The following is a 23,126-nucleotide window of genomic DNA, read 5'->3' as shown; positions in this document are numbered from 1 at the left end:
GTGAGGGAGCATGGTTTGAAATGGGCTGTGATGATCTCTCTCTCTTTATCTCTCTCTTTTCTGTAGGCTACAGCAATCTTTATCACATTATATTTGAAATGATTTGTTTATGTTTTGAGTACCGGATGTTGCACATATAATTTCATAAAATAAATGTAAATTTTGGTCGAAGTAATTAATATTATAATCGAGTGTGTAGCATGATAGTCAGTGTTGGAAATTGTGCACTCTCATGGTCTCTGTTATAGCATGATTCGGACTCAGTTGAACGAGTTCGGCAGTGAACGAGTTATGACTGGTGCAATGTGTGAGTCGCTTAGCGCCCCTCCCTGGCTCAGAGTCGCAGCTGGAGCTCACACGACTGGTGGCTGAAGACGATGGTGCCGCATCCAGTCCTACTTTGCAACAGCGTCGCGTTCATATGCAACTCTGCCCATCTTCTGTTCAATCCCTCCCTTCTCGTATCCCCCTCTCACGGCCGCCCGTCGGGCACACGGTCTACGCTCCTCTCCCGTTTCTAGAAACGACTTTCCTGTAAAGTGATTCGGCATTGATGACGGTACGTAAACTGTCTGTCCGTAAAACTGTATTGTGATTTTTGTAACAAGGACATAAATAAGATTGTGTTTTGGCAACAACTTGAATTGTGTTTCTTTTCAATCATATGTGGACGACCACATATTGTTTCCCGAGTTGCCTATATCGACAGAGGCAATGTCGTTGTCTGGATACTGTCTCCAGGTATCCTCAAATGACCGCATTTTAATGCGTCTTATCAGGAACTTTTTTAAATAGTCTGCTTCAAATTTTACTACAATTTACTGAATGTTATGTTAAATTTGCCCATATTAATTTGACTATGCTTTATTATAAGGCGGGTAATTAGTTGGTCCACGACAACATAATTAATTAATGAAACCAGCAGTCTTTTAAATCTATAATAAAATAGTGGACTGCTACAAGAAGATCGGACGTTTCTATAAAATATTTCAGGTGCCTATTTCTTTATCCAAAGTAGGCCAACTGGATTAAAGGGTGCTTACAGTTGTGTAGGGTGCCTCAGGATAGACTGGATAGATTAACTAATAGCCTACATATGCTAGCCTGTAGGCTTCAACATTGTTAAGGAGTAGCCTACTCTAATGACATTTTTATTGTGAAAGTAGCCAAAAAGTGGCGCAGCATTGCCGTTTTGTTTCCAACGAGTGTTTGTATTGTCGATCCTTTCTCTGGCTTAATGTAGGCTACGATAATTTTATACTCATGTTATCTAAATTTTCTTAAGATCGACCTTGTTTGACCCCAGCTGCTTTGCCTCTACAAGGTCGCGATGTATAGCATAGCCTAATTTTATTTCTTAACGTTATAATATAAACAAGGGAACATGTTCATCTTAAATCGCATGTCATGATTATGTACTGTGATAGATTTTTTTATATACGTATATATAGCCTATTTCAAGTTAATTTATTCATCAATTACAAACACTAGGTTTTATATTAATAGGGGACCATCGTCCTGTGAATTTCACCTTATCGGTTGATGTAGTTCATTATATTACTAATCTATAATGAAATATTTAATTTTACTTAAAATATTTGTTTTTAATTATGTTTGATGACAAATACAATGTAAACTGTAAGGTATCTGTAAGGACTTTGCGTGTATGTGTGCTGCAACCGAGACTGTTGTAAGGATGGTGAGTAGAAATTTAGTTTAAATGAACAATAGATCAGACAGGTATAGAATTTTCAGTTTGGGATCAATGTTTTTTTAATATTATTGTTAATGACTGCTATACGAAATAGGTACCACATTCAAGTGTAAATGCCTGGATGGGTTGACAAATATAAAATGGCAAAAAATATATGGGAAATAACTTTGTAGGAGGACATCTTGAATCCAACTGCTATTCTCTACAACAGAAGGATTGTTGGACATCTGTTGGATTAGCAAAATGTGCAAGCATTATTCAAAGCTTTTTGGGTGCATGCTCTAATCTACTCACATCGGTCAAGGTGTTTAGGTGATGTAGTTCTCTGAGGTACTTTTGCATTGGTAGCTTAATGAGGCGACGCAAGGCTAACACATGCTACAGTAAGTCTGGGAGTTGTCCTGACGACTTTGTCAGTGAACAATACGTGCTGACTCACTCTGCCCTTGTTACCCACTGCTTAGCCCACACAACCCACACAGATTCTAAACCAGGACCGTAGTACTTCTTGGGCATATGAACTCTGAAAACTTGCATTTTGCAATTTATACACAGTGGCTTTGGCAGAATAATAATAATAAATGTGGGGGAGCTGTCTATTAAGACCTTGCGCTTGTATGGGAATATTCAATATCTCTCATAGTGGTCAGCCATAAGAAACCGAAGTAAAATAGTTTAATTAAGATAGATTTCTTGAGGGTTAGGGTTAGGGTTAGTATGTATACATTTTTGTAACTGGACATAGGTCTAGTTTTAATCTATTGTCATGTCAGAGGGACTAGGCCAGCAGCAAAACCAGGTCATCTCATCGCTTTTTAATCCAAGCATTATATTTCTACGGAAAGGATATTGTGATTAGTGTGCTCATTATACGGATGTAATATTCTTGAACGACTTACTGCTTTGTTTCAAACCAGGGGCACTTAGCTACTCAACAGGGTACTTACTCCTTAATCTGTCAGGATTGGGAATTGAGTTTGAGACAAAGAACCACTCTCACACAGGGATTAAATTAAGAGTGTTTGTATGAGGCCTGATCGACAGGTGCATGTCTGGTGAAGTGTAGCACATGTTCGAGTCCACAGTGATTAAAAATCAATCTGATTTAAGAGCCACCATGCTTTAAAAAATCAAAGAGAGCATACATACCATGAAATGGCTCAACCATGAATTTGAATTTTGTCACAAATTAGTCACACTGTGACAGTTGCATTAAATGATACTGTGGTTCTGTTTAGTTGTCTAAACCCAGTCCCTAGCAGACCCTGTGTAGAGTGGCTTTAGTAACAATGTTAGTAGGAAGTCAGTTATTCCGGCACACTATTACACTATAATTACATAGTAATGAAATAGACTATAGAATGATTACATAAATGCATTTGGAGTAACACTGAAACCAGCTCAAAACATTTATCTTACATACCAATTGGTATGAGTGGTATCATTCAATATACTGTAGGCTCTTGTCATCATCTTTTGAAATAGAAAACAAGATTGTCATTCTTATTTTAACTACTAAATAAATCATTCATCGCCTATTGTTTGCAGTGTTGGAAGCACAACATCTGATTATGCTATTGACTTTTCCCTATGCCTACAGTCCAAAATCATCTTGTACTGTCACAAATCACCTGGTCTCCCATCGTTGCCATTCTCCCATCCTTGTTCGACAGTCCTGGTGTTTCCACTAACATCAGAAGGGTAGTTAGGAGGAGACATATTTGAGGTATTTGGATGGAGCCCAAAGCTTTGGAAGGAAAGTATTGAGAGAAGGTGGCTCACAGACTGCAGTAGTGAGCAGTCTTTGCACGGTTGTACACTTCCCTCCCCAACCTGCTGTGAGCTGAGAGTGCCAGCTTTCCCAGGCTACTAAGATGTGGAGGGGGTCCGTGTGGGCCACTCCAACATATGATATCAGTCTCACCCGATGCTGTGAGTAAGATCTGCCATTGAAAATGTAATAGGTAGGTTGGATGGTAGGCAAGCAAAAATAGGGAGGTAGAGAATTTGGGCAATTTCCGAGATATTTTAACTGTGTCTTTTTTTGCAGACTTGCAGCATTTTTCTTCCATAGTTGTTCACTCTTTGCTTTAATATCTATTAATACCTTAGTCGGTAGCTAAATGTGTGTTTCTCCCTCTCTTTCTCTCATCCTGGCATCTTTGCTGAGCTGTCTGGAGGAGATAGTGTCAAATAAAGAATAATTGCTATAAAGAGCAAGAGCTAAAGAGAGAAAGAAAGAGAGACAGCAGTCATGGCAGACACAGACATTATTGCTGAAAGCAGCCATATTGGGGCTGACTGAGGTCTCTGGTTCTTCTTCAGTAGTGCAGAGCAGCAATAAACATTGATCCCCTCTTTTAGTTTACACCCACTGGCCTTCCAGATCCATCCACTCCTCCTCCACCCAGATCTGCTGAGCTACTCACCTCCCACCTGACACTTCAGCACTATTACTATACTAGTACTTGGACTCCGGCAAGCCAGGAATAAAATAATACTGCACTCATGATAAGATCAGGATCATTTTATAAATTGAGTAAACTGTTATGACAGTTATGACGTTTATGACGTTTATGACGGTTATGACGGTTATGATGGTTATGACGGTTATGACGGCGAAGATTAATCTCCTAGTTGGAGATTATGGAGTTGTTAGCAATGCTTGTTAGGTTCACATTTGGGTTACCTGCAGATATACTTTAGTAGTTACATTTCAATACAGACTAGCATATGCAGCACAGTAAAGGACTGTCTGTATATATCAGCTTGTTGTTTTAATAAGAGATGGTACAGTTTCCAAGAAATCAAACACAGTAGTACATGAGAGAAACCCACACTTTGGCAGTTCTCAAACCAACCACAGGCTCAGTCTAAATCTCCACGCCCATAAGCTCTCTTCTAAAGAGGGCAGTGAGGAAGTGCCTTCAGGCAAACACTGGTTTACTTCATAACTACGCCAATTTTACACTGAATGATTTACCTGAGTGGAAATGTATTTATATACTTTTCCCTGTATAATTTTTTGTACTTTTTTAGGCAGTATTGTTACCATGTCTGTCTCTATCTGGGTTTTCTCACCTTCAGAGATTGCATCAGTTGTCAGTTGTGTAAAGGTCTCAGTGACAGTTTTGATTTGTGATATTTTTGACTGGTTGTGTCTTTTGACCTATGACCTGTATCTTGGGTTTCTGATCGATATGAATGTGGTGTCACTATGCATTGACTCAAATCTGGAAGCCTTTAAATAATCATTACCTGATGTCAGAAATATTAATCTATCAAGAATTGCACAGTCAGTTGGCGAACAAGTTTAAGAAAGCTTTATTGCTTGCGGCCGGCCCACAAAGAGAGAAAAACATCACACGCCATTGTGCTACAAAGTTTGTCCGCTACCATGTTGTGCGTGCTAGCTATTTAAGAAGTAATTTGTTAAGACAAAGGCATGCAAATGTTCCATGGCTCTTCTTCATTGGCTCCTTACGTAGACCTGGTGCGCGTGTGTGCGTGCGTGTTTGAGTGTGTGCGTGTGTGCCTTTTGACCCCTTTAAGCTTGACCACATGATTCATCCAACACAGATAAGGCCAGACATCTTTTATGGTCTCTCCAGTAAGAGAGAGTGGTCAGCCCAGGTCACCTTGTTTACATATGCCTAGTGTTACCCAAAGTTCAGATTTGGGGGTAGCCCTCTCTCTACACACAAGGAATGCTGAACACAGAATCATTCTTATACAGGATAAATGTGTTACATCTTCAATTTTTCCAACACCTGACTTTTGACACCTTTGAGAATAGAATGGTGAAGATATGTCCTCTTTACACGTGTGTTTATACAGTTGTAGGCTTAATGACAGTATCACTTAGTGTTAACAAAACCCCAAAATACGTAACAAATGGGATATGTAAATGCACCACATAGTTTTGAATGCAATTTGAATTAATTACTTTTACATCTTTAGTTCTCGTTCAATTAACTTCTTCAGATATTGAATAATTCACTCTGAGGCAGGGGTTCCCAACCTTTTTTGGAGTACGGACCGGTATGCATAGTTGAAATATTTTTGCGACCCGGTAGCATGTCCATTCAGCCAACTTGCTTAAGTTGGCTTCCAGTTGGGGTATCGTTGCAAATATCTATTCTTTTTCCAGTCAGCTCTAAAAAAAACATGATTGTGATGACTACAACAAAGCTGCTAACTAAGTCAAACCTTTCCAATGACTGTAGTCTATGCCAAAAAAAAATCCTGTTTTAGCTGTGCATCATTTTCAGCACCAATGAAAGCCATCATGCTCACATTGCTACGTCATCGTCATCACTGTACGTATATTTTTAAACATAGCGTGACTTTTTTTGGTACAGACATGAATAATGGATATATTGAACACAGATGACCTGTTTACAACCTCTATACAACAGATTCCTTGAAATCATGCGACAGCCAACTCTGGAAGCTAAAAGTTTTATTGTCAGCTACCCACAGCCCGGTGGGCAGTGATCTGGGGTCCGGCACCGGTCCGAGGCCCGGTCATTGGGAAACCCTGCTCTAAGGCAAACATAAAATTCTGTGAAAACTTCTTTGGGTAATGTAACCATGGTGAAAAGAGAAGTGGTACGGCCAACCGAAGACACATTAAGGTGTGCGTGTGTGTAAGCGCTGCCCTCTGACCAGCTTTTCTTTAAGGCTCCTAGACAGAGTGGTACAGAGCCAATGTCCCACGCTGGCTGTTCTCAGGCTGTCTTGATTTAAACCGCGCAAGGCTCCTTGATGTCTATGCTGCCTCAGTCCTCTTTTATTCTTTCTTTCTTTTTCTCTGCCTTTCTGTCTGATCTCCCTCTTTCTCTCTTTCTATTTCTCGATCTTTATCTGCCTCTCCTTTCCTACCTATCTTTTTTTTGTATTTCTTCCTTCTCCTTTCTTCATTCCTTTTATTGGCGTCTGGTTTAATCACTATCATCTCTGCTTTTCATCATCACTGCCATGTCTTGTTCTGGCCTCTTCTTTGTCTATGCTCATATATCAGTCAAGGTGACGCGGGATATCCTTTGGTACAGTTACTAGGCACCGTGTCCTTGTTATAGGTTTAGGATTACTGGACAAGCAAACTCATTACATCCTCTTCTGGACCGACAGTCTACTAATTGCAGTCTTCATTACTTTGTATAACAAAACAAGTCAAGACCTAAGGTAGAAAATTCTATAGTAACTCTCTAAGACTCTAAGATGTTGCCCCCTGCATGGTATATGTCACAGATGCCAGTTGGTCAGCCTATGTTGTCTGCTATTTCTGTAGTAAATCCTAGTTGGGTTTGATTATCATTTGAGATGTTTTTGTTTGCTGTGGTTATTTCCATTGTGATGATTTCATATTGTTTGCGGTGACTATTGCGTGGTATCATTTGTGTGCTGTTACATTATGATATGTGTAATGCAGTCTTTGAAGACAACAAGGATGGGGGGAGCGAACTCCCCAGCTGACAGTGACGCAGCCCATCACTCTTAATTACTTTTTCAATTGATTGGTTGGCCACTTGCAGGGGCTCCTTTAAAAACCAGGGGGTGTCTCTCATTGTGGTCCTTTGGCAAAAAAATCTGGAAATAATTAAGAAAAACCTGCACCTTTTTCTTTTATTTTCTAATAATTTGATAAGGAACGTTTTAAGTGAAGAACAGAAGGGTTCAACTTGCAGTGACGTCTTAAATTGAACCCTTCTGTTCCTCAATCAAAATGTTCCTTCTCAACATTTTTGGAAAGGGAAGAAAAAGGTGCAGTGTCTCTTAATTTATTTTCCAGAGCTGTATGTTGTGGTCTAGACTGGCTACACCCACTCACAGGTAGAGGCCTGAGATTGTTCTGACCAGCTGCGATTAACATTGGGGCTTTAAATGGCTTAGCCGGAGAATCATTGAGTGTTGCCAAATCACAGGACTAGGATTAGTACCAAGAACTAGGACATTGGCTTCCTGTTAGGGGCAAGGTGTCAAGATGTGGATTGTTCAGTATGATGTGGTAGAGACATTAGAATGATCAAGTCTAAGATACATTTTTACTCAGTATACAGTCCAAATAAGCAGTTAAATGTGTCTTTTCTCTTCATTAAATGAATTGAGTGATTCAAAAATGGTTTTGGTAATCACAATTTGTATTTTGGATTAATAGCTTATAGTCAAAAACTAGGTTACAATATCTCAATCTCTCAGGTTATTGAGTTTCTTTTTTGGTCTAGCATAAGTCTTCATTGTTCTGGAAAACTGGCTGTTTTATGCGGAAATGATACATGACACAGGTTAGTTGGGTAGGTCTGCAGTACATACAGTCTCAGCGTTAACCATTGATTTGCGTGTTACTGTAGACCACATTGTAGTTTAGATTAAAGTGGACTGATGTGTAAAGTCTGGGTAATGACATTTTCATGTATTCTATTACCTGGTCCCCCAAACTATCTTTAATTTTCCAGCCCGCTTCACAATAAGGTTAGATAATAGTTGTCTGTCCTCAATGGGAATGAAGCCACATTAGTGAAATGAGATTAGCAGCACTTTAAACCTGTTTTGATGTCTGCTTCACTCAACCATTGTATACTCTGATTTGTTTTGAAAAGGTTTAAGTATTGGGTTCAAATTCAATACCTACTGTGTTCTTATTGGTACCAGACAGTAAAACACAAATCCCTTATACGAGCGAGTTAGGACTGACTGAAGAAAACAGAATATTGCATTATCAAGCCAACCAGTTCCTTGCTGTGTGAATGCCTCTTGGAAAGTCCCTGCGTCTGTGGTATTGTCACATTACAGGACCCTATTTCTTAATATTTTATGTGTACTTGAGAGAATGCAATCTTGGCAGGCTACCATAAAGTTAATTTGTATGCAGGTTGATGCAGTCTTTTATCACTTATTTGAGGGTAAGATCTTCCAGGTACCAGATTTATTGCTTGTATAAAGTTAAGGGAGGAGCTGTCCCCAGTACTGAAGTCATGCTCGTCCAGAACTCACTGCAGTGTGTCATCCTCACGTGGAAAACTATGGCAGGTTACTGCTTATACAGTGTATGACTGTTCATACAGATATACCTAAGCATCTGAAAACCTCCAAGCCTCCAAACACCAATTGTTTATAGGTTGTGTAATCTCAATTTTAGCTGAAGTGAAGCTTAGTGCAACATGACACAGGAGTTTGACACCATCTCCAAAGACCTAGAGAGTTTAACAATTTTAGTTATCTTTAAATTCCTTGAACCTCCTCTCACTCCCTCATGCTAAATGTGGAGCAGGCTATCTGGAGCAGTGCAGTGGCTGGGCTGTTGTAGATCAGTGCTCTGTTTCATCTGCTTTTAACAGTGCGCTCTCATTTTGGGAGTTCAGACGTGGGTATTTATATCAAGCAGGTCAGCAGAGGTAGTGGAGAACTGAGGAGCAACTTGCAGTTCTGTCAGAAAATGACCTTTCATCCTTTGAGTCTACGAGTTCTGAAAAGTCAAGTGAGTGTGTAATAAAAGCTCCTGAGGTCCTTCTGTCAAACCCTGGTGGCAAACTGTAAGGGTCTAAAGTCAAAGTTGTCTATTAAACTTTGAACCTCAGTACAATTTGTATCGGTCAAGTGTGATCTTGAATCACTGAATTTACTTGAATTAATTGTGTTTTAACCATTTGTGGCTTGTTTTTTTCTCTACGTTTATCAAAATTTAGTTCACCCTTGTACACCGGCTAATTAGATGCTAATGAGGTCCTCAGTGAGCCTGTTTGATCTATGAGAACACAGGCCTTTTGCTGAGCAAACTAAAGAAACAAACTTGATGACCTCAGAGATTCTGAAGACGGGCTGACAGGAAATGGTGCAGAAGTGAAGAAGGAAAAAAGAAATAGAGTACTTCTCGAAAGGTGCAGCAATTGTAGGATGGTGACATAACCACAATACACATTTGTTGTGTCTTTGTTCACTTTCTAAGCTGTGGATTTTCAGTGTGCCTTTGGTGGAATGTCACTTTCCATGATCTGATCGTTTCTCCTCTCAGGGATTCCAGTAAAAGGAAGTCAGAGAAACAAAAAGAGGACGGCAACTTGGCTGAACATCCTGCTTCTCAAAAGGACTGTTTAAACAAAGCCGAGCTAGCAAAGCTGTAAAATAAAAGTAGGCCTCGGCTTTAAACCAGCAAATGTTTGATTTGCAGGATTGTCTCATACTGTGTAACATGGCTAGAAGTCATTTGAAATAATGGCTGACCTCTTTACATTGTTTACTATCCATTTCCTTGTTTTGGTGGACTGTTGTCAACATTTTTACTGCCCTTCAGTTTTTCATCTGAAAATATATTGCCTCTAGTGTCTCTTCTTTCAAGGCTTAGTGGAAAACCAATTTCAAAAGGGATGGATTCACATTCTTCTTTGGACATGAAATTGGAGTAGGATTTGCAACAATTTTCCAGAATGGACTTTCAGAACAGTTGATTTAGCTGCTTTGCTAATTAGCAGAAAGAGGCTGAGTAGTGCTACATGTCATTTAACCCATTTGTTCTAAGACTGACTGCATATATATCACATTTTAACCTTGAATTAGGCTGCTTTTGGGAGTGAGATGTACTGCCAGCCATTAATATTTTAATCATAAATGATCATGATTATTGCTAAGTGAATATTTTACATAGTGGGATAAACAAAGCCAGTATCTAGCTTTGATGAGGAATGCTCACAGTATTCGGAGTGCCACTGCATTTTTGTTTGTCTTACCCATGTAGATGAGAGTGCTAGCAACTGACAGACTCTTTGTTGTTGGAGTATCACAGTGTACCAGTCTGCAATGTCAGCGAGGGGTCATCTTGTTGCCAGGATAAAGCAGCTGATGCAGTCTCCTTTGCGCAATTTGACCTGAGAAAGCACATTGGGAGCCCATAGGGAGGTGCTGTCTCTCAGGGACTGCACCTTGTTATGTGTTGTTTGATGTAATCCAATTATTCATGGAAGTGTCAACATTTATATCAAATTGTATGTGATGTGTTGTAATATGTGCATTCTGTAATGTTTTCCCACTACATTAACACAGGTCAATTAATAAAGTATATATTTCAGCTTAGCACCACCCTGTAAGACTTCCCCTGCCTGTTGACAGATTTGCTGAAGTAGGCAAACTCTCATCAGTTGCTACCCAGCATGCTCCAGTGAACAGGGCTCTTTCTGGGTATTGTGTACTGTTGTATGGTACACAGAAACCTTTACTCTTTTGTTGCTGTTATTCTGCTATTAACTGATGGAATCAGGGCCATTGGTCAGTTGTGCTGCTGCAACAGTTTTCTTGCCTCATCAGTTTAGTTGCAATGCGTCTCTTAAACCAATAACTAGCAAGAAAGGTTAGTGTGATACAAATAAGTTGATTAATTTCCATAGCCAGTGCCAAGGATTGCTTTGAATGCTGACATATTCAAAGATTCTGTAAACATTTTATTGTATTCCATCTGCATCTGAATTTTTTTGCAAAGAGCGTGTGGCACTATGCTTCATAACTGGAGCATTACTGTTTTTCTTCAATTTAATATTATTTAACTATTTTATTTCTACTGCCAGTTTGGGGATATAATAAGAACATATATTACAACTCCTGGCTCATGATCTTTGGTGACATTTCATACTTCATACTGCTTTCATGCAGAGGAATGTCACCTATCAGGTGATTATACAGTATTATACCGAGTCTGCTGTAGGCCTCTGACCAATGACAATCAGTTTAAACTGTCATGCCACTGCATAACACTGCACCGATTACTTTGTTTTCCTGTTCCTGTATTTTGTAAACACCCTTTTGGATTTCCAACTTATAATGTGTTTACTTAAACAAATTAAAAGTATACCTTCTTTGTCTATTGTGAGTCTTGAAGGTTATAATATTGTGATAGGTAATCCTGATCTTTTCATCTTTGAAATATTCCTACATGACCTTGCAGATGGTTAGTAAATTAAGAGAACACCATTTTGAAGCAAACAGACATTGACATGGAAGACGATGGTAATGGTGCAGCACTGCAAACTCAGGGGATGCATGGGAGATCCCAGTGGATGGCAGAGTCACAGAGATCCCTATATTATTAGCCTGTTCTATTTATAGAGTCTGTATTGGTGTTGAAACAAAAGGGAATTAAAGCTTACATCAGTAAAGACAGAAATGCTGACTATTTCAGTAACTCCTTTGATTATGCATTGAATATCCTGTATTGTGTTTGTTAAATACTCCATCAGGGTCTATCGTTTCCTCTTTAAAGCAGTGATTTAATAGGATGTTGTAGTGTTAGGTATAGCATTGCACTCTGTCCATAGTTCCGACCATCAACCCAGACATTAGTTGCATATCAACTGCAAGATATCGAAAGCTTGCTAATAAAATGGATCCTTATGCATAAAGGATATGTTGCCATAATATGTTGCTATAACATGTTGCCAACTGTGTGTGACTACTAGCCAAATGTTATGTTACAAAGTTATTATGGTTTACATTGGATATTGATCCATTCCATTGTTTAATAGTAGTTTATTTATTACGTCTACTCTAAAAAGCATAACTTGTTTGGTACTTCAGCATTCATTTCAATAGTCTGGCAGCAGACATGGGTGACCTATTTCCTTTTCCAACTTTTGTTCTTGCATTGACGCACCGTGGGCTGTCTCTATATAGTGTCTGCCCCACATACAGCACAGTGCACATTGCCAAATCCCTCCAAAGAGGTTTTCACAGATAAACTCTGGATGCTCTCTTACAGGATGTCTTTGGGCCAGACAGCTTAGAGACCAACAACATTTGTATTCCCTTTAAGATGCCAACATGCACCAATGTTAGTCCTTCAAACCAACCACATGAAAGATGTTGGTAAAAACGTGTCTGGCTTCTTCACTCATGTTATTTTACTTGTTTCCCCTTGAAGGACAAAGGACACTCCACCACAGAAGTAATGTACTAGAGACTGTCGTCCTAGTCAATCCCTCTGAGGACACAGTTTCTTCAGAGGTGTGTGTTGAGAATCACATTGCATGTCATCAAATGAAATCCACAATCTATGTCAAAGAGGGCTTCAAAGATGTCCATAAAATTGCACCTGAACCGTGTCTTACAATTTTGGCACATTTAAAACAGCTGTATAGAGAAAATATTTTCTCTTTTTAAACTTTTTAACAACGATGGTTATATGTGAATTTCCACCTTTACATGAGCTCTTCCCTGTCTCTCCATTTGCCCAGATAAAGACTCTAATAACAGACTCAGCAGGACACAAGCTTCTGGTCCTGAGTGGACAAAACTCAGACCACGGTGCTCTTCTTCTTCAGAGTGGGGCTTTTACCTATCAGAGTTTTTCACAAGTCTTTTCTGATCCTGGGGTAAGCTGTCGGTAAAAAAAACACATGGTTTACAGTTTTGTTCACTGAATTGCCAAAGTGTACATTTGTAGGAACACTGATAGATCAAGAGACAGTTTTTTGTTTTGTTTACTATTGAATTGGAATTAACCAGACTGAGCTTGGTATGTGTGCTTCTCATTTTCTCTTGTAGGTCAGAGATTTGCTGGGTGTAGCATCCCCCGATCAGCGTGCAAGACTTACCGTGTTCTGTCGTGGGGAGGTGGGCTGGAGCTCCCAGGGCCAACGGCAGCACTTACAGGAGTTCCTGGAGTACAGACTGAACCCTGAGCCTGCACTCCCCAAAATGGAGGGTGTCACAGAGTTCACAGAGTACATCTCTGAGACAGTTGATGTCCCATCATCGTTTGACCTTCTTGAGCCTCCGACCTCTGGGGGCTTCCTGAAACTGTCTAAGCCTTGCTGTTACATCTTTCCTGGGGGGAGGGGTGACTCAGCCCTGTTTGCTGTCAATGGCTTCAATATCCTTGTGGATGGCGGGTCTGAACGTAAATCTTGCTTCTGGAAGCTGGTCAGACACTTAGACCGCATTGACTCAATTCTACTGACCCATATCGGGGCAGACAATCTCCCAGGCATCAATGGGCTGCTTCAAAGGAAAATAGCAGAGCAGGAGGAGGAACAGTCACAGGGCTCCACCACTTACAGTGACTGGATGAAGAACCTGATCTCTCCAGAGCTGGGTGTGGTATTCTTTAATGTTCCAGAGAAGCTGCGAATGCCAGAATCAAATCTTAAAGTCAAACGCAGCATAGAGGAGGCCTCCCTCACCTTGCAGCACCTTAGTAAACTAGGGATTAAGCCTGAACCTCTCTTTCGTGTGGTTAGCAACACCATTGAGCCTATCACCCTATTCCACAAAATGGGAGTAGGCAGGTTAGAGATGTATGTTCTCAACCCTGTGAAAGACAGTAAGGAGATGCAGTTTCTAATGCAGAAGTGGGCGGGAAACAGCAAAGCCAAAACAGGCATTGTGCTTCCTAATGGTAAAGAGGGAGAAATATCTGTACCCTACCTGACATCAGTGACAGCTTTAATTGTATGGCTTCCTGCCAATCCTACAGACAAGATTGTCAGAGTACTTTTTCCTGGAAATGCCCCACAAAACAAAATCCTGGAAGGACTGGAGAAACTGAAGCATCTTGACTTCTTGAGATATCCAGTAGCCACACAAAAGGATATAGCCTCAGGGGCTCCTCCCACTGTCATCAAACAGACCAAGCTAAAGCAAAGGACAGACAGCAAAGAAAGTCTCAAGTCATCGCCCAAGACCACTGCAAAGGCCTCGAAGAAAGATGCGGATGGACAAGATGATACATCGGTGGCTACTGAAGCAAAGAGTGACTCTGTATTGGACAACAAAGTAGAGAAAAAAGAGGAAAAGAAACCTACCAAAACACTCAAATCTAAGACTGATGTGCCAGAGAAGAAGAAACTATCTAAAGAGAAATCTTTGAAGAAACATTCCAAAGAAAGGGTAACAAAGATGGATGAAAAGAAAGACAAAGAAAAGAAAGAGATCAAGAAAATCAAGAAAGATGACTCAGCTAAAAGAGAAGAGAAAAAAGATGGCAAGTCTAAGGAGGACAAGAAGAAAGATACATCTAAACCTGAGCTGAGAAAGATTACAAAGCCTGACCTAAAGCCTTTAACACCAGAAGTCAGAAAGACCCTGCACAAGGCTAAAGTCTCAGGGAAGCCCAAGACTTCAAAAAGCAAAGTCAAAGCAGCAAAGGGACAGGCTGTTGAGTCAACGCCCGAGGAACAAGCTGCAGAGAGCCTCCAACCTGAACCAACAGAAGATGTGGCAGCTGAAGGCACATCTGTCCCAACTACCCCAGAAGAACTTACTAAGGATTTTGAGGAGCTGAAACAAGTTGCTGTTGTTGCAATATTATCAGAGCCAACAAAAAGTGTTGAACCCACGTCAGAGTCATTACCAAAAGAGAGCATTCCATCTAGTCCTACTCTTGAGGACGTGAAAGAACAAGACAAAGTTTGTAAAAGCCCAACAGGCACAACATCATCAGAGAAGGAGGCATCATCAACAGAAATGGAAGCTGATTCAGAAAACAAAGAGAGGGTACAGCATGAAGATGAATTACAAACAGAAGATCTGGAGAAATTTGAGGATGAGGGAGCTGCTATTGAGGACGATGAAGAAGAGGAGGAAGAAGACCAAGCTATGGAAAAAAGGACTGAGGAGCAGGAGGAGGAGGAAGAGGATATGGGTATTGGGGAGGAAGAAGATGAGGCGAAGTGGAAGGAAGCTAAAGACATTGGCCTTGATAGGAAGCATGAAGAGGACAAACTGGAGAAAGTTGATAAACTCACAGCCAAGGTAGAAACAAAAGAAGAGTTCAGACAGATTCCATCAAAGGGGGAGGAGGATGAAGAGGAGGATGATGTAATTGAAAAAGCTGAACTGGAAGAGGTTGAGGACTTAGATGCAATTGCCGATGAAGAGATCAAAGTTCAACCTGAGGAGGTAGAAAAAGATAAATTGCCCCAGGTGATTGCTGGTGCCAAAGAAATGGAATCAGATGATGAAGAGGGGTATCTCTCAAATGTGGGAGGCGCTACAGTTCGCATCACATCAATGGTTCAAGGAGCAGCTGCTGCTGAACCCATATCTTATATTCAAGATGAAACCATTCCAGGCTACTCAGAAACAGAGCAGACCATCTCTGATGAGGAGATTCATGAAGAGGCAGAGGACAGGATACCACACCTCCAGTATGAAGTAGGCACATACGACATCTCAGTTCCAGATGAGACAGGTTCTTTTGAAGCCATCCATGGTATGAGAGAAATGCAAGCAGCAGCTACATCTGATATGACTGCTAAAGGTTTAATTGGTGGACAGGATCAAGTAGTTTCTGCGTTCACTAACATTGTTGCTGCTCCGTTGGCAGAGGAAGAACATGTTTCTTCAGCAACATCCATCACTGAGTATGACAAACTGTCCTCCTTTCCCACGTCAATTGCTGAAGACCAATCTGTAGCATCAGTCACTGTACCTCAGACTGAGGGAACTGGCAATAGTTCTCTGCTCCTGGACACTGTAAACAGTGTTCCTATGGCAATCCCAACTGAAGTCACTCATGGCAAAGATTACCCACACTCTGCTGGGACCATCTCACCAACATCTTCCTTAGAGGATGACAAGTGTTTCAAGTCCTCACCCTCTGAAGAAGTACACTATACTGCTTCTGAAATCAAGACCGAGGGGAAGGTTACTGAGGCTCATGAGGAAGAGGAAGAAGAGGAAGATGAGGATGATGACCAAACTCCCAATATTGACATTTCACTTGGGAAACTCCAAGAGAGCTATGGGTCTCCTCATCTGTTCCAGGATAAAGACAAAGGGACTGAAAAACTCCCTAGTTCTATGTCTCCTGTATCTAAACCTATTCAGGATTCAAAGCTGTCTGAGGAAGAAATACAAACCTCTGTGGTGCCCGAGACAATCGCAACATCAGCTGTTTTGAAACCCCTCTTACCACAGGTATCTCTTTCAAAGCCTTTCAGCTCAGACTCAGTTACTTCAGAAGGTGAGGAGCGTTGCTTCAGTCCTGATGATAGCACTGTGAAAATGGCCTCTCCCACACACTCTGGACCCCCTAGTGCAAACCACTCCCCTCTTCGACAGTCACCTGTGGAGGAGAAAACCAAGGGGTTTCCTGATCAGGAGCTGCACGAACAGGAGAAGAGCGATGAGCTCGCAATCAGAAGAGATTATGAGTATGAAAAGAAAGATCTTGTCGAAAAAGAAGATAAGAGTCAAACAGTCGGTGTTGACATCCTTGAAGGAGATCTACCCAAATCAGATTGTCTGCCATCCTTTGATAAAAATCTCAAAGATGACTCCCAAGAAAAACCTACAGCAAAGAAACAAGAAAAGGACATTTGGTTCTCTTCCAAAGATGAGAGTGAGCAAAAAGAAGAGATTAGGCCACTTGCCTCTGAGTTGGTTGCAGGGAAAGATGAATCTTCAAAGTTAGGTAATGGTTCTGTGAGAGACGATATTCCCAAGGGGAGTGCAGGCCTTGGACACAGTGGTGATGGGGAAGATGAAGAATCTAAATTGAGCCCTAAAAGAACATTTCTAGATGATAAGGAAACTCGCTTCCTGGATGATGATGATGATGATGATGATGATGATGACGGTGATGATGATGGTCATGATGACACAGCTGATGTAAAACAGGTCATCAAGGAAAAGAAGACAGAGAAAGAGGCCGAAAAACATATTTCTGATGTCAAACCCACCAAGGAAGATGAGGAGAAATATACATATGGGACAAAACCCAGTGAGGAAGAAGAGAAAGAAAAAAATGTGTCTGATGCTAAATTCATTATGGAAGAGAAAGAAAAGGTACTACAGAGTGACAATAAAGAAATAATTGTCTCTTGTGAATCCTTCCAAGTGAAGGAGGGAGGACTTAAACATGATATTTGTGAGGAAGGAGCTACACTAGAAGAGAAGAGGGAGAAAGAGGGAGGTGCTTTAGCTGATTCCACCAAGGAAGCAGGTGGCCATCTTGGGTCTGAACCCCAGAAAGAAGATAAAATAGAAAAACATGTGTCTGTAGCTGAACCCACTACAAGAGATGGGAAAGAGAGGGAAGATGCTTGTGATGCTAATAATGCCAAAGGAATATTGGTGAAAGAAAACACTTCTGATGCTGAACCAACAAAGGTGGAGAAAAGAGAGGAAGAAGATATGTGTGATATTGACAAAGTGCACAAGGAAGGTAAAGAAAAGACAGATAAAGTCAGTCAAGAGGAGATGATGGAGAAAGACAAAGAAAAAGATGACACTCATGTGGCTGAGGTTAGCAAAGAACAGAAAATGGAAAAAGAGGAAGAAAAGGAAGTTGAATTTGAAGATAACAAAGATGAGAAAAGAGAGCAAGAATGGGATAAGGATGACATCAAAGATGACAAAACAGGAAAGGAGAAGGTTAATGTACAAATGGCTGATGTGTGCAAATTTGAGGACACTGAGAAAGAAAAGAATGATTTATATGAGGGTGAAGCCATCAAAGAAGAAAAATGGGAGAATGAGGAGTTGCAAGAGAAGGCCACAAAACAACAAACAATGCTTGCAACACCAGGTGCATCAAGTTCAGATCTCACATCTACGTTCCAGGTTCAGTCCTCAGATGAAGATAGGGAGGAAGAAGAGGAGGAAGACATTCTCATGGGTGCTAGACCCCTATCCGTAGAACCGAAAAAAGCTGACCATGATGCCTCCTCAGACCTGCTATTTATTATATCTTCACAAAAGGCCTTTGGTGAGGAATTGAAAGAATTCACCTCAGACAAGACCACTGGATCAGTACCTTCAATAACAACACAGGCACCATCTATTGATGAAGATATCAAAGAGCAGAGCAAAGAGCAATGTGGAGTCCTCTCTGAACCAGATGAGGATGTTAAGAAAACTGAGACCATGTCAGCACCTCTTTCCTCACCAGAGCTCAAAACAGACATATCCATCTCTAAAGAAGAACAAACATCTGGGTTGTTTACTTCTAAAGAGGAGTCTGTCTCTGTGACTTCAAAGGTAGAAACAGACTCAGACGCCATAACTACAGAAAAAACGATTTTATCAGCTTTATCAAGTACCGACACTCAGGCTTTGAGTTCAACACTTACAAGCACAGATAGCCAAGCTAGCAATGAGGAACCATCTCAACTAGATACATCGCTGCCTCCTGTGATTACAAGCACACCAATATATCTGCAAGAAAAGAATATACAAGTTTCTGAAAAAGAGGATGATAAACCAGGCAAAGAGGCTGAGCGTGAAATGGAGAAAGAGAGAGAAGTGGCCTCCCCGGGACTAGCACAACCTTGTTCATATTTCTTACTGGACAAGGATCCTCAGGAGATTCCAGAGATGGTGACTGAAGCTGCAAAAGCAGACGGCATCCCTGAGAAAGTGGAAGGTCTTGACAAAATGATGTTAGAGAAGGAGATGGTCAGTGTGACATTACAAGAGGAAAAGCAGGCCTCTGCTGGTGCATCCAAATATGAACCATATGAAAAACCCATCTCCAAAGATCATGACTCTGACTCTAAGGCAGATAGTGAGAGCTCTGTAGATCTTGGTCTGTCAGCAGACATTGGTGTTGATGACAATAGGAGAGCTAGCCAGTCCGAGTCTGGAGAAGCTGCTTTCTACCCAGAGGAGCAGAGCGAAGAAGAACCATTGTCTTTCAGCAGAGTTGATTACAGCCCAGTGTCTCTAACAGAGAATGGGAAAGGCCTCCATTATAGTCAAAGTGCTTCCGCTGCATACAAAGACAAAGAGAAAGGTCAAGAAGAGGAAAGTGAAAGAGAGGGAAGACCAGACACACCTTATACAGAGAGGACAGAGACTCAAGACAATAAATGTAACACAGCAGCTGAGCCATGTTCATATACATCCACTCTTAAAGAGGATAAACCTGAGAAAGCTGAGACAGATTTGGATAAAACAAAGGATGGCGCTGGTTCACCCCCTCACACATCTACTGGAGGGAAAGATATGGCTGCAGAACCTGCCAAAGTGGAAGAGTGCAAATCAGACTACTTTAGCACCAAGGAAATGTCATGGAGTCAATCCAACCTTGCTGTCCAAACCTTAGATACTGCTATGCCTTTTGAAGATATCCCTGAGAAGGAGACCACAGAGAAGAGCAAAGAGAAGGACAAGGTGTCAGCAGAGCCCATGAAAGACAAAGATGACACTTCAGACTCTGAAAGAGAAGGATCTCCATCTGGTCGATACTCACCAGCGGAAAAGGACAATTTACCTCATCAAGCATCACCTCAAGAAAAGGATGTCAGTGAGAGAGTCTCTCTGCTTGCCTCACATTCAGGACAGCAAATTGATGACAATGTCCTTGCGTCTGAGGATACTCAAATAGGCAGCACAGTTTCTAGTAAATCAATGGCTGGACATTCAATGACAGATGCTACTCCTGCCAGTGTAGATAAAAGGCTACCTGTAGAGGGAGAGGAATGTGATGATGATGAGAATGAAGAGGAGGAAGAAGAGGAGGCTAGTGATGTAGATATGGAGAAAGGGGCTAGAGAGCAATCTGAAAAAGAAATGGGCAAATCCACATCTGATGATGCCACCACCTCCAGACTTCCTGTTACAAAGCAGAAAGACAATGATGTGAAGACTATCTCACCTAAACCCTGTTCCCTAGCAGGGGAGGATTCTGTATCAGCAACCACAAGCAGTCCTCTGCCTACACCTTCAAAGCCTGAAGCAACTCCTGTCCCTTCTGGCAGCTACACCGACACAGAGCAGACTGGATTTGGAGAATTTTCTTTTAGTTCTAAACAGTCCTATGGTGAGGAAAGTCAGTCTGTGTCAAAAGAGGAGAGAAAAGACATCCCCGAGCCTTCAGATGCCAAAGAAGGCAAATGTTACAGTCAGGGAGACATTGGAGCTGAGAGGCAGGCAGCCCCAAATTTAGCAAGTAGGAAAATAGAGGAAACTGCCTCGTCAGTTTATGTATACACTACTACACCTTCAACATCACACTCCTCTTCGTCATCTTACAGTTTCTCTTCATCTGCCTCAGCCTCTTTTTCTACCAGCCATCAGTTTGGAGAGGAGGGGGGAAGCTCCATCACAATGTCTAGTGTTCCCTCTAAGATGGAATCTGAGGGAGCCTCCTTTGAGTATTCCTCATTTAAAGATGAACACTCGTCTGCTATGGACACAACCCTATCAAGCTCTGGGGGGATGTCAAAAGATGACTACATGGAGATTTCTGAGAGGCTTACACCTGCAACTACTGCATCAAGTCTCACTAAATACTCTCCACTCAGTCCGTCTGAAGAGACTAAACCCTTCTCACCAGTGCTTTCTACCCCAGCTAAAGATAGTACTGAACAAGAAATCAAAATGTCAAGCCCAAAACTGGACAAAGATCACTCCTCACAAACGCTTCAGAAGCTAGAAATGACTGTGGAAACTAACATTTCAACTTCTGTGGGAGACACATTGTCATTGAGTTCCCCGCTGATAAAACCTACAGAGATCTTACCCACTTCAGGGGAACTCTTTGATGTGTCTCCATTAACAAGAGCTGACTCATCTGACAAAGAATCTCAGGGGTCAGCTGGAAGTAAAGAACAATCTGACTCATGTGAAATAGAAGGAGGCTCTCATCCATGCCGTATTGGATGTCAAAAATCAACTGTGACAGTGCAACAACAGGGTGTTTCGTCAATGTCATACATGATTGAAAGCATGACAATTGCTGATTCAAAGGTTGTCACAGTCACCTCCACCTCCACAACAATATGTAAGTCTGATGTTGGGGCACCATCAAAACAGTCAACTGAAGGATCATCTATTGAGGTCAGCATGAGTTCCCTTAGTGGACCTAACACAGCCTCGTGTTCCTCAATAGACATGCCTCAAACTGAGTTCATAAAAAAGGATACTGAAAAGCCAGGGAAGAAAGAGGTTGAGGCCTTGAAGGAGGACAGCAGGGGGCCAGAACAGAGAGAAAATGAAGAGAAAAATACAGAAAATAAAGATAAGGTTGAGGAGAAAGAGAAGTCTGGAGAGAACAAAGACAAAGATGTGAAAGTGGAGGAGAAAAAAGAACTGACTTCCAAAGACAGTGAAAAAAACAGAGACGAGAAGGAGGAAGGGAAAGAGAAAGCAGATGAGAAAATGGTTGACAAACAAGAGGAGAAAATCCAGCAGAGGCGGAAGAGTAGCATATCAGATTGGGAACTACTACAGAGGCCAGATGGTTGTCCAAACACACCGCCTCCAGGATATGAAAATGAAGAATATGGTGCAGGACAGTGGGTACCCCCTGCCCATTCTACACATCAATCTTCAGATGAACATGCCCATTCTACTGATCCAGCTTCAGATGAACATTCCCATTCTACACATCCATCTTCAGATGAACATGCCCATTCCACAGGTGCATCTGGAAGATCAGATGAAGTATCCAGCCGCCCCACAGATCTGCAGATGGAGGCCACCTTTTCCCCACCTGGGTTCTCCTCTTGTGAATATAAGCACCGCAAAGGAGAACTCTCTCCATCCTTCATCAACCCAAGTCCTCATCAGCTCTCTAGTGATGATGGAGATGAAGAGAGAGAGAGTGATCACTCTCAGGAGGGAGAAGAAGACGACCGCGAACAGCACTCGGTCAAGAGGAGGTCCCACAGGCACAGGCAACATCACGTTCAAAGCCATCCAGGAGATGCCAGCGACGTGTTACGCCAGCCTCCTGGCGCTACATCAATAGGACTTGGGGTGACACTAGCTGGGGAGGAGACACCGCCTACTTCAGCCAGTGAATCACTGCCCTCGCAGTCGGACGACTCGGACGTGCCCCCAGAGACAGAGGAATGTCCATCCATCACACCTGAGGGAAACCTGGATTCAGATGAGGATGCTGACCACCTGCCAGTGGACAAACTATCTGCCTCTGGAACAGGAGTGGGTCACCATCCCCCCTCTCCGAGATCTGTTCAAAAATCCCACGACCCCCCTCCAGCACCAATGAAAGATCCCCTGCCTCATCCTCCACACCCGGACGTGTGTATGGTAGACCCAGAGGCTCTTCCCAATGAACAGAGCAGCACAGAAAAACTGTTGAAGAAAGAGCATAAGACCACCAAGGGCTTAAAAAAGGGCCTAGGCAAGCCCAAGTCGGTCTCCCCAGCCCGTAAGAGGTCCTCCACCCCAGTGAAGCAGACCTCCAAGGAATCCTCACCCCGATCAGCCTCTCTGAGGAGGAGGGACACAGACAGAAGCTCCAGGTTATCCAAGACGTCTGAAGGCCAGGGATCCAGGGGTGATATATTCAACCCAGGGAAAGGACTGGTCAATGGAGTCAAAGGCAGTTTAGGTAAGCACAGACAATGAAAATCTATATCTAAAGTAAAGAGATGATCATCAGAGTGGATGAGACTTCAGAAAGCTCAAATTGATTTAATTTATGTCATTAGATTTTTTCATATAGAGTTCTACT

General features: G+C 41.8%; 1 protein-coding gene across 1 annotated transcript in view; it reads left to right on the top strand.

The window, feature by feature from the left end:
- Positions 1 to 23,126, top strand: part of map1ab (microtubule-associated protein 1Ab) — a 63,696-nt gene that overhangs the window by 35,381 nt on the left and 5,189 nt on the right. The window contains exons 3-5 of the mRNA XM_084672125.1: positions 12,621 to 12,703; positions 12,934 to 13,071; positions 13,244 to 23,003. Coding sequence (XP_084528251.1) covers positions 12,621 to 12,703; positions 12,934 to 13,071; positions 13,244 to 23,003 — 9,981 coding nt within the window. The remainder of the gene's footprint in view (positions 1 to 12,620; positions 12,704 to 12,933; positions 13,072 to 13,243; positions 23,004 to 23,126) is intronic.

Source organism: Hypomesus nipponensis, chromosome 14 (assembly GCF_054491055.1).
Source record: "Hypomesus nipponensis isolate SF chromosome 14, ASM5449105v1, whole genome shotgun sequence".
NCBI lineage: Eukaryota > Metazoa > Chordata > Actinopteri > Osmeriformes > Osmeridae > Hypomesus > Hypomesus nipponensis.
This window is presented reverse-complemented; position numbering and strand designations above follow the sequence as displayed.